The sequence below is a fragment of the Bombyx mandarina genome, chromosome 16, assembly GCF_030267445.1.
Source record: "Bombyx mandarina strain Sakado chromosome 16, ASM3026744v2".
In the NCBI taxonomy this organism is placed as follows: domain Eukaryota; kingdom Metazoa; phylum Arthropoda; class Insecta; order Lepidoptera; family Bombycidae; genus Bombyx; species Bombyx mandarina.
In genome coordinates, this window is record NC_143222.1 from 4,371,985 (window position 1) to 4,386,226 (window position 14,242).

At 37.4% G+C, this 14,242-nt stretch overlaps 1 protein-coding gene across 2 annotated transcripts in view; it reads left to right on the forward strand.

The window, feature by feature from the left end:
* LOC114252816 (ras-like protein family member 10B) overlaps positions 1–3,569 on the forward strand; it is an 82,897-nt gene extending 79,328 nt beyond the window's left edge. For both annotated transcript variants that reach the window (XM_028187471.2, XM_089733870.1), the window contains one exon: positions 305–3,569. In XM_028187471.2, coding sequence (XP_028043272.1) covers positions 305–931 — 627 coding nt within the window. In that variant the 3' untranslated portion in view covers positions 932–3,569. The remainder of the gene's footprint in view (positions 1–304) is intronic.
* The last annotated feature ends 10,673 nt before the right edge of the window (positions 3,570–14,242 follow it).

A 14,242-nucleotide genomic window follows, 5' to 3' on the forward strand; every position in this document is an offset into this window, starting at 1 on the left:
TATATTTTAGCTGTACGTATTATGTTTTTGTATCTAGATCTGTAAACGAATTCTCGGACCATCTGATTTCATGTGGCTATCGAAGCCCAGATATAGGTAGGGTTGTGATATCTTCACGTACAAGCTTATAATATCTCTTAATACCAATAAATATCTTTTGGCGCCCTTAGTAGGACGCTAATTTACACAGATAATGATGATAATGAGTCTCCGCCTCTGTTGCCTTTTACACTACTGCGAACAACAAATGTAGCGGTGCTATTAAATAAAATAACATTTTTCACAATGTATTTTTTTTTCGCAGCAATTTGTCTGGAGCGACTTCTCGGAAGAATACATACCTACCGATCGAAAGCACACCTTCTATCCATCGGTGATCATCAACGAGCACTTGTATGAAGTTAAGATAACCGACGTTCCGGTGATCCCGTACTTTCCGATCAACTCCTACTACGAATGGGCTCACTACAGATTTTACGGATTACGGAACGCCACAGCCTACATTCTCGTGTTCGATCTGTCTAATGTCGAAACTTTTCAGTACATACGAACGCTACGAGATCAAATGGTCGAGAGTCGTGACATGCGAAATGTTCCAGTGCTCGTTGTCGGTAATAAACAGGATTTGCTTTGCAGCACTACACCGTCGGCGGCGAGCGGTTTGCAACAGCTGGCAATAGCGGAAAGCGCTTGCGGCGATTCAAGGGAGAAGCGACGTAATATTGTGAATTTAGTGAGGAAACATTGGAAGTGTGGTTACGTTGAGTGTTCGGCGAAATACAATTGGAGAGTGATAGCCGTGTTCAAGGAGTTAATGGAAATGATTGATGCCCTAGAGTGGAGCGGCGGTGGTAGGAACGCGGAACCGCCTCCTGATTCATCCGCCAGTGGCGGGGCTGGTTCGCATGACACTAGATGTGTGGTTGCTTAGCATTCGTAAACTTTACTAACTATTATAACTAGGAGAGGAGAGGAAGTTCGTGAAATTAAAATTAATAATTACAAATATAAGTTTCGTGAATTAGTGAGAGAATGGGCATTCTGGCGTGAAATAAATTTGTACTTTAAGCTGTTGTTTGTAGAAGTGTGTTTTAAGTGCACATTTATTGTAAATATTAATGAAAGGATGTATTATAGGAATACCGATATTAACAGAGCTGATAATTGTAAAAGTCGCAAGCAATAAGATTTAACTGAAGTTTTCCAGAATACTTTAAGAAACATAATATTATTTTAAGATAATAATTTCTCGCTTATAAATTTTCATTAAAATTAGCATGGTGACATTTTTTTCTGCCAAACGAACATTAAAAATGTCATTGCTCAGATTAAAAGTCATCGCTTCTATTTGAGTAACTTACTCAATTTTATCTTAAAATTTCTTGCATTAATTACACTATAGTATAAATTAAAAAATTTTCATTTTTAATGAAATGATCTTTCGGTTAGTAAATTTTACCCCAAAAAAATAATTTCCTACGACTATACAACTTGCCTTGTATGATATTTGCACTTAAGTCGTTAAACATATATAATTGGAATAGTAATGGTCTATTAGTATGTTGTCCCAGCTGCTTCAAGGGTCTTCAAGGATTTCTCAGGGTATTCTGAACCTATTAAAGAGAACAACATGCTATTTATTATGTTGCTATATTGATTATGGAAAGGGTGATGCTAATATTGAGATTTATAACTGTTTCTCCAAACAATAATGCCTACCTATGACTTTATATAATCACCATCATCATTCTTTCCTATTACCCTCTGCTGTGGTGTAGGGCTCTAATCAAAATTTTCCATTTACATCGGTCTTGGGCAGTCTGTTCTAGCTCCTTCCACGTCATGCCCAAGACCCCTAGCTCCTGCTCCACCGAGCGACGCCAAGTTGTTCTGGGGCGGCCTCTCTTCCTTTTGCCAGACACTTTCCAGGTCAGTGCTCTCTTTGACAGGTGGGTATCGGACTTTCTCAAAATGTGACCAATCCAATTCCACTTCCGCGTAAGGATCTCCTTCTCCATTGGTGTCTGCTTAGTAATCCTCCACAGCTCTTTGTTAGTGATCTTCTCAGGCCATATGACTTTATATAAGTTAATAAAGAATACAAACTAATTTTATACCCTACCATGGTTAGAGGTTTAAATATTATTGCTTTTATTTCAGTCAGCTAACACAATTTTATTTATATCACTATTTATATTAATATCACTATTTTATTAAGTTAATTCATATAGACCATTTTTTTTCCTATAGAAATAACATATTATTCTGCTAACTGTAAAGCCCATTGATGGATCATTATAAATAGACCATATAATGGTCTAGCAATGGCTATGGCATTAGTATCGTTATATTTGGACTACATAGTATAAATTTTCTGCTCAAGTGACTCAAGTTCAATTTCGCATGTTCTGCAACCCTTTACTGTGACAGATCATTTCACTTTTCCTTTTAAATTTCAAAACTCTGACTTTGCCTAGTTTAGACAAAGATAATCATTAATAAGCGAATAGGGTTGAGCCATTTTAGTAAATATTGTACATCACAAACTATGTGCTTAATATATTCACGTCTCACAATAATATCTCCGCAGAAAATATTAACCTCAATAACCGTATGTGTTAATTGTTTAATGTTATGATCCAATTGTTTTTATATTTCTCTTGATTAGGAATTTCATATAAAAATATCTATAGATAGACCCTAGTACATAGCTATTACTCTGAGTTGTGCTTTAGAACGAGTGCTTCCTTAAGCGTTGTTTTTTGTAACATTTACAGATGTAAAAGATCTTGTTAGATTTATTGCTGAGTAGTTTTTCTACTAGGTTTTTCTTCTTAAGCTCATGCCAAATCTCTATGCAGCATGATAAGAGAAGATGATGCGCCGATGCCACATCACTTGGGATAAGGGCAAGAAGAAGAAGAAGAGTGTGTTTTTCGTCAGATGTACTGGTCGTAAACCGAAGCCTTAAAGTTGTTTTGAGAAACTTGTGCAAAATTCTTAATATTTCCCTTAGATTAAAATTCATCGATAGGCCGAATATTAAATTTCGATCTTTGCTCCATTCAGGCAAAAAGACAGTTAATATTAAAAACGCATGTTTCGATACTAGTAAGGTGAAAATAATTATTTAGAAAAAAGTACCTTCATAATATACATTCGTACGGTTTTGCTTATTGTAGATATTAGTATATATCTGTGCATTTACACTTCATCAATTCACAATTTCACAAATTCACAATTTCATCCTCAAGATATCGCAAAGAGTAACTCAATATAGACCCAAGATATAACTGTGTTTCTTTTTATTTATAGACGAATTGAATTATTCAGGACTTAGCCATCGATTCGCTATATCGATAATGATTTTTTTCGGAGTAATTCAGAATTTCGCTCAATATATTTATTACTATTGCATTGTGAATATTAACTCAAAAAATTTGGGAATCTAATAATTGTGGCCAAATGTATGCACAGTTTGTTAATAAAAAAACTATTTATGTTTTACCCTTTATTGAATTTGTTTTACAAATGTTAAACGGTGGAATAAAATGTTGTGACAATTTTTATGTTTTTGTTTTATTATAATAGTTCATCTTCAAGCTGGTTATTTAGGATTTTATTCAAAGCTGTAGATCAGTGCTTCCCAACCTTTTTTCGTTCCTATATCCTTTAAAAAACTTTTCATTTATGAGTTCCCTTCCTTGATAATTCCAAACATACTGAGAATGTGTCTCATTTCTCTAAAGACTTATCAATCGGTCGGTTTCTATTAAGCTTATTAGTTATAAGGTTCATTTTAAATTACATATTGTAGATATAATAATATTTATATGAGTTAAACGTTTTCACTTCTCAGTTTTTATGTCACTTTCTATTTTATATTTACGTCCCCCAATAGGACTCCGCGTACTGCAGGTTGGGAAACGCCGCTATAGATGAATAAGGGTTAGAGAATAATGACGTCCGGTCAAAAGGTACGAGACTGCGACCCCAACCTCCTCATTTCTTCGTCGCACTAGATGAATAGATGCCCTCATATACCGCAACATTGTATATGGGTGTTTTCCTTTCAAACCAGAACGCACGACTGCTTTGTGGCAAAAATAGCAGGACGGTGGTGCTAATGCTATTTAACATTATAGCTATTATTCTAAATGAATCGAAGGGCACAAATGGGGAAATTACTTAATGGCGGGTCCATGTCCCGACAATGTCCCCCTGGGCTGATGTCAATCCTGTGCATTTATGTCATTAGCAAAAAGCGTTAACGTTAATAAATCGTGTTTTGGCTGGCCACCTTGGATACTGCTGCGTGAACGTCGTGATACGACTTGAAACGTGTAATTGAAATTCAAGCTTCAATAATACAAAACTGTAACAGAAAGACAAAACGACTTCAACAAAATAAATGTGTAAAAAAGTAGTCTAATTATTGAAAAATGAAGAAAATACCATATTAGTCGGACGAAAAACATAAGGATTCTTGGTGTCATGACATGTTTTTTTATGTCCAACTTGAAAGCTATTACGTCATATTGTATCCCGTCCTGTAAATGTAGAACCTAACATCAAATAAATTGTTAAATTTATGAGTTACGCTAATGTTTCAGTGCTGAGATGAGTATTTGGAGTCCCAAGGCCTCTTGATATAGCCAATGCTATTCTAATTTGATGGCAGTACCTACTGTTTCATTGGTAATCAGTGAAATCACGATTTCTTTAAATTTTATTCGATCGCTACCAAAATTACTGGATTACCTATTACGACAATCTAACAGCATTTTAAACGTTTCATCGAAATCGGTCAGACAGTTTTTGAGTGATTAGGATAACAAATAACTAAGCAGAGACTTTATATGTGTAGGTTAAAAGTCCTCCAATTATATACCCACTATCATGTAAAAGCTATGTAATACAAAAAACGACAATTACAAAGAAGTTCAAAGCATTTCAAGAGATTTGGGCTGAAACAAAGGAAAATCGGTCACCGTAGACTTAAACACAACAAAGCAGGAATTTTCAAACAAAGCTCTACGAAACAAAGCTTCGGGAATTAGATAGGAAAGGAAAGGGAACTACGAGTATAAGCTGCTCGCTCAGTATTGCACGTTATACATTTTATTTCATTGCACTAGATGAATGATCTCTCGGCCCGCCAAGTTATTAAGAGATTGCCGAGGATTGTAGACATCATAACGTACCTAAATGCCAACCTACCATAAGAAATGAGGTCTAAATCTCAATTTTATTGTAACATACTACAATACTAGAACGCTTGACTGCTTTTTTACTGCTTAGATGAGTTGACGATTTCAGGACTCACCTTTTTTTTTTTCGGGCCTGGGCCCGAACCTCCTACAGGGTCACTGCGCCTAGGGGGCGCGCGGAGTATGTGGGACTTGACGATCTGCAAGGTGTTGGGAGCAGACCACGGGTCCAAGGAATTTTAGGGCCCACCCACTAAACGACTCCCCTGCACTCTTCGCCCAAGCGTCCGATCCCCTCCGAGGTCAGAACCCGGATGAGGTAGGGGATTACCGCGGTCAACACTGCAACCAGATAGCGCAGTTTCAGGACTCACCTGGTACTAAGTGATTACTCACCTTGAGACATGAGTTCTAAATCTCAGTTTTATAATACAACCTTGATAGCCAACCAAAGTGGGCTGTTTTATTGCTCATCGCCACCAAAAATTCCGCAATGCATAATCAGTAATTATCATCGACGGCAAATACTAATTACCTTCGCACAGAAAAATAACAGTGATAAAAAGTGCCTACAAGGAAGAAATAATAATAACGTCATAATGTATTACGTAGCGGGAGACACGAGAACATGGAAACACCCTCGCGGTGGTGCCGGGAACTCGTTAAGGGCGTATTAAACATGTCTGCGGTAAAGAAAATCTATTGTTATTTCGGGGCAAGTTCCAGCGATCTTCGTTATTAAGATAACGCACGCATGCCGATCTTTTTTATTAAATATTGGAATGGCATAAATAGTATAGTATTACTTAATCTTATTTACTTAGTATTAGAACTCGCCTTAGACGGTGTACATGTGTATACACAGATCCTACAAACAGCATTTGTTTCCTGTATAATTGTATGCGTGACTCATATGCGGACAGTAATTCTATTACATATGAAGCTTTTACTGGAAATAGCATCTAAATATATTTACGCCAACGAATAATCCAATCATCAAAATATTTTTGAAACGTTTTTTCCAGAATTGAGTTCAGTTCTCTTACCGCGAGTTCTCCTTAATGTCTGGATCGAATAAAACCGGGTACCAATTTAGGACAAAGAATGAAGTCGGCTGGAGCCATATCTGGTGAATAACGTGGTTGCTTGATGGTATTTGATAAGTTTTTGGTCAAAAATTCCTTCACAACGACGGCCTTGTGCGAAAGCACATTATCGTGTTGCAAAATCAATGAATTATCTCTCCACAAATCTGGCCTTTATCGTAGAATTTGCTCTCTTAAACGCCGCATAACGCTCAAATCTTCTTTATTTACCGTTTGACCTTCCTTCAAGAATTTCGAGTACATAACACCCATAGATAGGTTTCATACTTCAGTGATAACACCGCGATAGTTAAAGAAAACAGTCAACATGACTTTGACTTTTGATCGAATTTGGTGTGGTTTTTTCGGTTTCGGCTCAGTTGAAAAGTGCCACTCTGACGCTTGTTGACTACATAATGTGTATGTCAAGCTTGTAAGCCCACGTTTCGCCACTATCAGAATCAGAATTGACCCATTCTAGCATGTTCTTAGCGACTTTCATTCGATTCAGTTGTTTGAGAAAATTCAGGTCTTTTGGGAGTAGCCGAGTGGCGACATGTTTCAAGCCCAGGTGATTATTTAAAATGGTACGGATTGACTCGTGACTCACAGAAAGTTTGAATTTGGAGTTCGGATCTCTCTCTCAAATTTGGATTAGGGTTTTTTTGTTTAAATTTTTAACTTCAGTTGTTGAGCCGTTTAGTCGTTCGAACATGAAGTTCCATTGCAATTGCGATGTAATTTTTTGTTGCTTAGGTTGGTGAACGAGCTCACGGCACACTTGGTGTTAAATGGTTACGGGGCCCATAGACATCTACCACGTAAATGCCGCAACCTACCATGAGATATAAGTTCTAAGGTCTCAGTTTAGTTACGACAGCTGCACGACAGCTACGACAGTTTCGGTTTGAAGGGTGGGCCTTCAAACCGAAACGCATTACTGCTTCACGTGAAATAGGCAGGGCGGTGTTACCTACCTGTGCGGACTCAGAAGACGTCATACTACCAGAAAAATTTAAGATTTAAGATAATCTCTTCATTTGATGTTTTTGTCCAGTGTGAAATTCGCAAGAGTCACTAGATATTATATAACTAAAAACAGCACTGCATTTAATCTAAACAGCAGCTGCAATTCAAACTACCCGCCAAAATGAAAAAGAGCTGTGGCAACCTAACAACAATTCCCAATACTTTTTTGACAGAATGCAAGAATTCCTGTGTTTTTTTTATTTTGCAAATATAAAAAATATATTGCTACAATACAAACTAACAATTAGATACCTAGTATTTAAAAATTTAGAAATTATATTTATAATTACTAATTTAGAATTCAACAATATAATATTTTAGATAAAATTCAAACTAGGAATGTGATAGTAAGAACTTTTTCCGATGGTAAATAATAGTCAAGTATCTTTATACTACGATCATCCACAATAGTATTTAGAAGTAGCCGAGTACAATTTAAAGGCGCTCTTTCACGCAGTCGAAGTAGAACGGACTTCCTGCTCAGAGCAACGCAATATCCGGTGAGTGTCCGCCTCGACGACGTTCCGCCACGGTTCACTTTGTTAACACCACCTTATCTACTGTGAGGTTTTTATTTGTGTTTACTTTAGTGACATCACCTATGACTTTACCGTGCATATTTTTGGATCTTTCAGAAATCTTTCGTGAGTTTGGTAATTCGGTAACGTTAGTGACATCACCTATAATATCTTTCCGTGCATATTTTTGGATCTTTCAGAAAATGTTTAGTGAGTTTGGTAATTCGGTAACGTTAGTGACATCACTTATATCTTTCCGTCCTTATTTGTGGATCTTTCAGAAAATATTTGTGAGTTTTGTAATACAATGTGTCCGGACTTCGATGTCGGAGACTTTATGGGGTTAAAATACAATCAATTTCATCGACAAATTAGCCATCAAATATTTTTTATATCCAACTATTAAAAAATGGCAGCCCTTTAAAAACTTTTGTAGCCGAAGCACAGGTGCATGTGTTAATTTAACAATACCTATCTAAGTAGAGGTGTTAGAAACACAAAAGAGGTCTCATATGTTAGCTAACAAAGAAGCCAAAAAAAATAGATTTAATAACAAGACAAAAAACTTGAGTAAAAGATAAAAAAAAAATTACGAAAATTTTTTTTTTTTCATTTATTGTTTTTTTTTCAGATTGTTAACTATAAAAAAAAACAATGTGCTAACCTATCCGTTTTTTATTTATTTTTATTAATACAGGATATTTGCCAAAAATGCACATTAAAATCTTATCTCTAAGCTAGATAGTTTAGGAGCTATGACAGTATAAACATAGCCACTTCAAAAGCATTTTTTTCTTGAGAAATTAAATAAAAAAATAATTATTGATAGGATTGCATTTAATTTGGCAAAAAAGTTACAGAAACTGTTCGAAGTGACCTCCTCGCCTCTGCAGACATGCTGTTGCTCTTATTGCGACATGTTGCGTAGAGCGCTGGATCATCGCCCTGTCTTCTTTTAATTCATTCCCTGTTTGCGATTAACTCTTCTCTTGTATTAGGCACGTTTACGTATACTTTTTATTTCATTGTGCCCCACAGAAAAAAATCGAGGGGCGTTAAATCCGGCGAGCGTGGCGGCTATGCGATTGTTCCACCGCGCCCAACCCACGGCGAATACTGCGCGTTTAAATGATTTCGCACAAGTAGTGCAAAATGTGCGGGAACACCATCCAGTTGCAGAATCATTCTGTTTCTGTAGGCCAATGGTAACTCCAATAGAGCATCAAAAAAGTCCGTTTCCAGGAAATTCAGGAACCTTGGACCATTCATTGTTCTGGTAAAATGATTGGTCCAACAAGGACATCGTTAATCAGTCCTGCCCAAACATTGACCGAAAATTGATGCTGAAAAGAACTTGGTCGGATTGCATGTGGATTTTTTTGAAGCCACAGATGTTCATTGCGGTGGTTCGTATACCCTGATCTTGTGAAAGTAGCCTCATCGGTCCACATAATTCTTTTTACCCAATGAAATGTGTTGAATTATCTAATATCGGGTTACAAGCACTTTGAAGAGTCACATTCAAACTATCATAGCATCTAAACTATCTAGCTTAGAGCTAAGATTTTAATGTGCATTTTTGGCAAATATCCTGTATTATTCAAAATAAATAAAAAACGGATAGTTTAGCACATTGTTTTTCTTTATAGTTAACAATCTGAAAAAAAACACAACAAATGAAGAAAAAAAAACATTCGTACTTTTTTTTTATCTTTTACTCAAGTTTTTTGTCTTGTTATTAAATCTATTTTTTTGGCTTCTTTGTTAGCTAACATATGAGACCTCTTTTGTGTTTCTATCACCTCTACTTGGGTAGGTATTGTTAAATTAACACATGCAACTGTGCTTCGGCCACAAAAGTTTTTAAAGGGCTGCCATTTTTTAATAGTTGGATATAAAAAATATTTGATGGCTGATTTGTCGATGAAATTGATTGTATTTTAACCCCATAAAGTCTCCGACATCGAAGTCTGGACACATTGTATAGAAGGTTGGCACGTGCGTTCCTCATACTAGATTCTTCCCACTTTCTACTGTCTACTAGATAGACGAGCAATCTCTCGGGTTCCTTGGTGTTAATAGGTAATAAGCTTATATGCTTCACGTTGAGAATGTCGCGACCAATCTCGAGATAAATAACTGATAGTCTCAACTCTATGATCCGTCATGATTCGTACCGTTTTTTATAGGTGGACGAGTTCACATCCCACCTGGTGTTAAGTGGTCACCGGACATCAACCACGTCAATGCCGCCACCCATCCTGAGACATGAGTTCTAAGTCTCAGGTTTTACAATATAACGACTGCACTACTATTCAAACCGAAACGCATTGCTGCTTCACGGCAGAAAGAGGCAGGATGGTGGTACCTACCCATGCGGACACACAAAACGCTCTATCACCAGTAAAATAAGCACCATATTCGCTTGATCTTAACAGATAACTCTCCCACTGATTCTGATGTAGTAGTGGTAGGTCGTATTGTATGCCAACCAAGGTTGGTAGCACTGAATCATTCATTTCTGCAGTTAAGTTTCTGCATCACAGTTTTAAGTAATATGCTAATTGTTTGTTCCAAGCTATTGACACCTCGACGCAGGAACAGTGAGAGAATTTTCAATGCTAAACTTTTAATTTACCAGCATAAATTTAAACATCTCTTATTTCTGGCATTAGTTAAAAAACGATACATTTTCTACAAAACAAATGTCCAAAACAAGTCCCTATCAAAACCGTATCTACAGAGCTTTCGTAACAGAAAACTCGAACAATAGCTAGACGTGAGGGCGAGACTAATGGATCCCCCGACTCCCGAGTGGACGAAAAGTCCTTCATTATTTATAGTTGAGTTCACCGTCCAGCAATAGAGCGAAGATTTTTAACTAAAGTATTTTTAAATGACAACTAAGAGGAAGCATACCGATAAATTTTAATGCAAGGGTGTACGAACACAGGGCCATTTTTTATTTCGAACTGATTGCTGTTCCTCGTATCGAAGCTCCCGGTACGTCAGGGACTCGCAGCGTAAGTCGGAACTCGGTGAGCGGACATCTTAAAGGCCCACCATGTTAGATCTACTAGACGACTCCCTTGCACTCTCACCCGACACCAAATCACCGCCCGAGACACAGTCCGGGCCAAGTAGAGAAAATTTCACGCTCAACACTACAGCCAGACACGCAACTCTCCCCAAGGATACCCAGCTGACAGAGTTATCGAGGCGATAGTCCATAATTCTAATTCAGCCGTCGCGGTACGGCAGCCCATCAGGCCGACCCAGTTGGTGCCAATAGTGTTCCGGAATATACCGCCGGACCAAAATCAACATGTTAAGTCTTGACAGGATACACCGCCAACCGGTCGCACTTCCACAGCCTCTCCGCAGAACTGCAGCTCTGTAGAAGTACCATGATGCAGAGCGCTAGAGTTCTGGTAGCGTGCAACTCTGCCTCGGCCCCTCAGGACCCCCGTAACATTCACTAGGGAGAAGGAATGATGCTGGAGTCAGACTTAAGAGACAGTTTTCAGACATGAGGTACAGTTATCTATTTTATATTATGTCTATTATAATTGCATACCTATCAAACAGGAATGCACTACTGTTCCGCGGCTGAATTTACTATCATATCTTTATCTTACTGCTGTTAGTGGATGAATGATATTAACTCATAATTAATATTACTCATATAACTTAGACCTACACAAACTCGATGGCTGCTATCTTTCAGTTCCAAATTAATTGACTTAAATAAAAGAAAATCGTTAAAAGAAATAATGTGGGATTTATTCAAGCTTGTCTTCCAATGTTCATTAATAAATTTGTATCGTGTTAAGATTTTGCGTTGTTAAATGTTTACCTGCTACTGAGTGAGTAGTAGAATCTATAGATATAACAATCTAATTACTGCCATTGTAATTACACGTCATCATACAATCATACACGTCATCTGCCTGTCAGTTAACATGTTCTATGTTAACAGATGTTATGTCATTGAAATCAAATGCATGATTACTTCACAGCAGAATAGGCAATTGTACCCATACAGACGTACAACACGCACAACCTCCATAATTAATTAATTGAATTTGCGAATATCAGTTTCATTACACGACGTTCCTTTATTGGGGAATTTGTTTTTTTTTATGTTTGAGAGATTACTGGTGACCCGGAGGCCTTTTCAGTTTTACCAGGGCAGGTGAGCGAGCAGGAGCTCAGCCAAGATGGGTAGGATCTGCTACCAGCTACCCGAGCGCCTCCAAAGGAGACCTAACAACTCAAGAGTAGATGCTATGCGAATGAAAAAATTGTCCATGAACACATGTTATATGGTATTTTCCCGCACTCGCGTAGCAGCTGCCCTATACCTCCTGGCTGATCGCATACTCTTGCATGGGAAAGCTGAAAAAGGCTTCGGGACACCAGCTGTCTCTTCGATAAAAAAGGTTTTAGTGGTAAAATTGGGTTACAATATTGGGACTTAGTGGTATCACATCCCATTTAAAAATAAGTACATCAAAATCATAAATCAAGACAAATTTTAATTTAAATGTGAAATAATATCACATTAAAATTAAATTTTGTCTTATACACTTAAAAATACGTTAAGATGAACTAAATAGTCAGTTGTTTTAAAACAGCATTCAAATTTATTTGGATTTATTTGGCTCAAGGCATATTCATTTTACGGACTGTAACTAATTAAACCGTTTTCACGTGAGTTGATGTAGCACTAAATAATATTACCCGTAAAATATTTTTTTTCGTGCTCTACAATAACTTAGGCAAGCATCGGATACCTACATGTAAAATATGCCGAATTATAGAAGGGGCAAACGCAATGATTAAATAATGCTGAAGTTGTCCTTTCTGAAGCCAGTCGGGGCCCCTGATTTACTATGTATGCAAATCGCGATCAGCTTTGAGGCTCGGGCCATCGGCAAATTGATCGACTGAACCTAACGTGAAAACGAAAACGTGAGGGTAGTTCTACATTGTAGTTTGTCTATAGTGTAGTTTGACGAGTTCATCAATGATTTTCCATTTACTTATTTCGTTTAATAATGTTGAACAGACCGATATGGACATTATATCCCATCCGGGGGCAAGTTTGGAGCCCATAAATATTACAAAGTAAATTCACAATTGTGATTAACGACTGTGCCAAACCTACAAACCGGAACGCGTTGCTGCTAGAAAGCATTGTGGAAATAGGTAGGGCGATGCTACCTACCCGTGCGGGCTTATAATGCGCCTAACACCTACCATCTGGTACAATCGCACTAAAAGAACTAATATTTCAGCAGGAACACAATTAAAATTCAGTTGAAAAACGGAAATCGTAGCCAGAAACAGGCCTGTTCTTATGTATGGCAGCGAAACATAGGCGGCAACCAAAAGGAACGTGCATACCATTCAAGTTGCTGAAATGAAGATGCTGAGGTGGATGTGCGGCGTGACCAGGCTCGATAAAATCCGCAACGAGTACGTGCGTGGAAGCTTCGGGAGTAGGCTGAGATGGTATGGTCACGTAAAAAGGAAGCCACCTGACTGCGTCGAAAGTTTGGCACTACTGTTCGACCTCCCCGGTCCAGCGGAAGGATGTAGTGCTGAAGGACAAAAGCTGACCACACCACTATATGGGATAAATAGCTAGGAAGAGTAAGAGGAAAAGGAAGAGAGACAGAGAGAGATAAATTTGATTTCAATGTATGTCGTTTCAGTTTTGAGAATATTAACATTATGTTTATACCATGTATACCTAATCTATATCTATACTAATATTATAAAGAGGAAAGATTTGTTTGTTTGTTTGTTTCGAATAGGCTCTGAAACTACTGGACCGATTTGAAAAATTATTTTTCCATTAGAAGCCGACATTGTCCCTGATGAATATAGGCTACTTTTTTTATTATTATTATAATTTTTTTTTTTGTTTCATGTGTGTTTTAATGTTTCCGAAGCGAAGCGAGGGCGGGTCGCTAGTCGTTTTATAATTTGCATCGCTATGAGACATAAGCATGATTTCTGTTTTCGTCCACTGGTTGTCTAAAACCTTTTGTCAATCCTTTACTGCAGATACTACTTATACTGTACTATACTATAGAATTCAAAATCGGAATCAATGATCGAACTTGGAATTTTTAAAACAACAAAACCACAATGTTAGCCTTTAAGGAGGTCCTTTAAACTTTTAACTTTGCTTCTTCACAAAAATAACAAAGACATTCGAACAAGAACTGTCTCAACTGCCAGAACCTTATCATATTTCGTTTCGGGTTACCGGGAAAACGAAGAAAACGCTTTTATACTTTACCGTTTCGAAAACAGAGACTGTTTTCCTTTGACAGATATTCGTTTTTATGAGGTCACCAGATAAACTTTGACAAGAGTCTTACGTTTT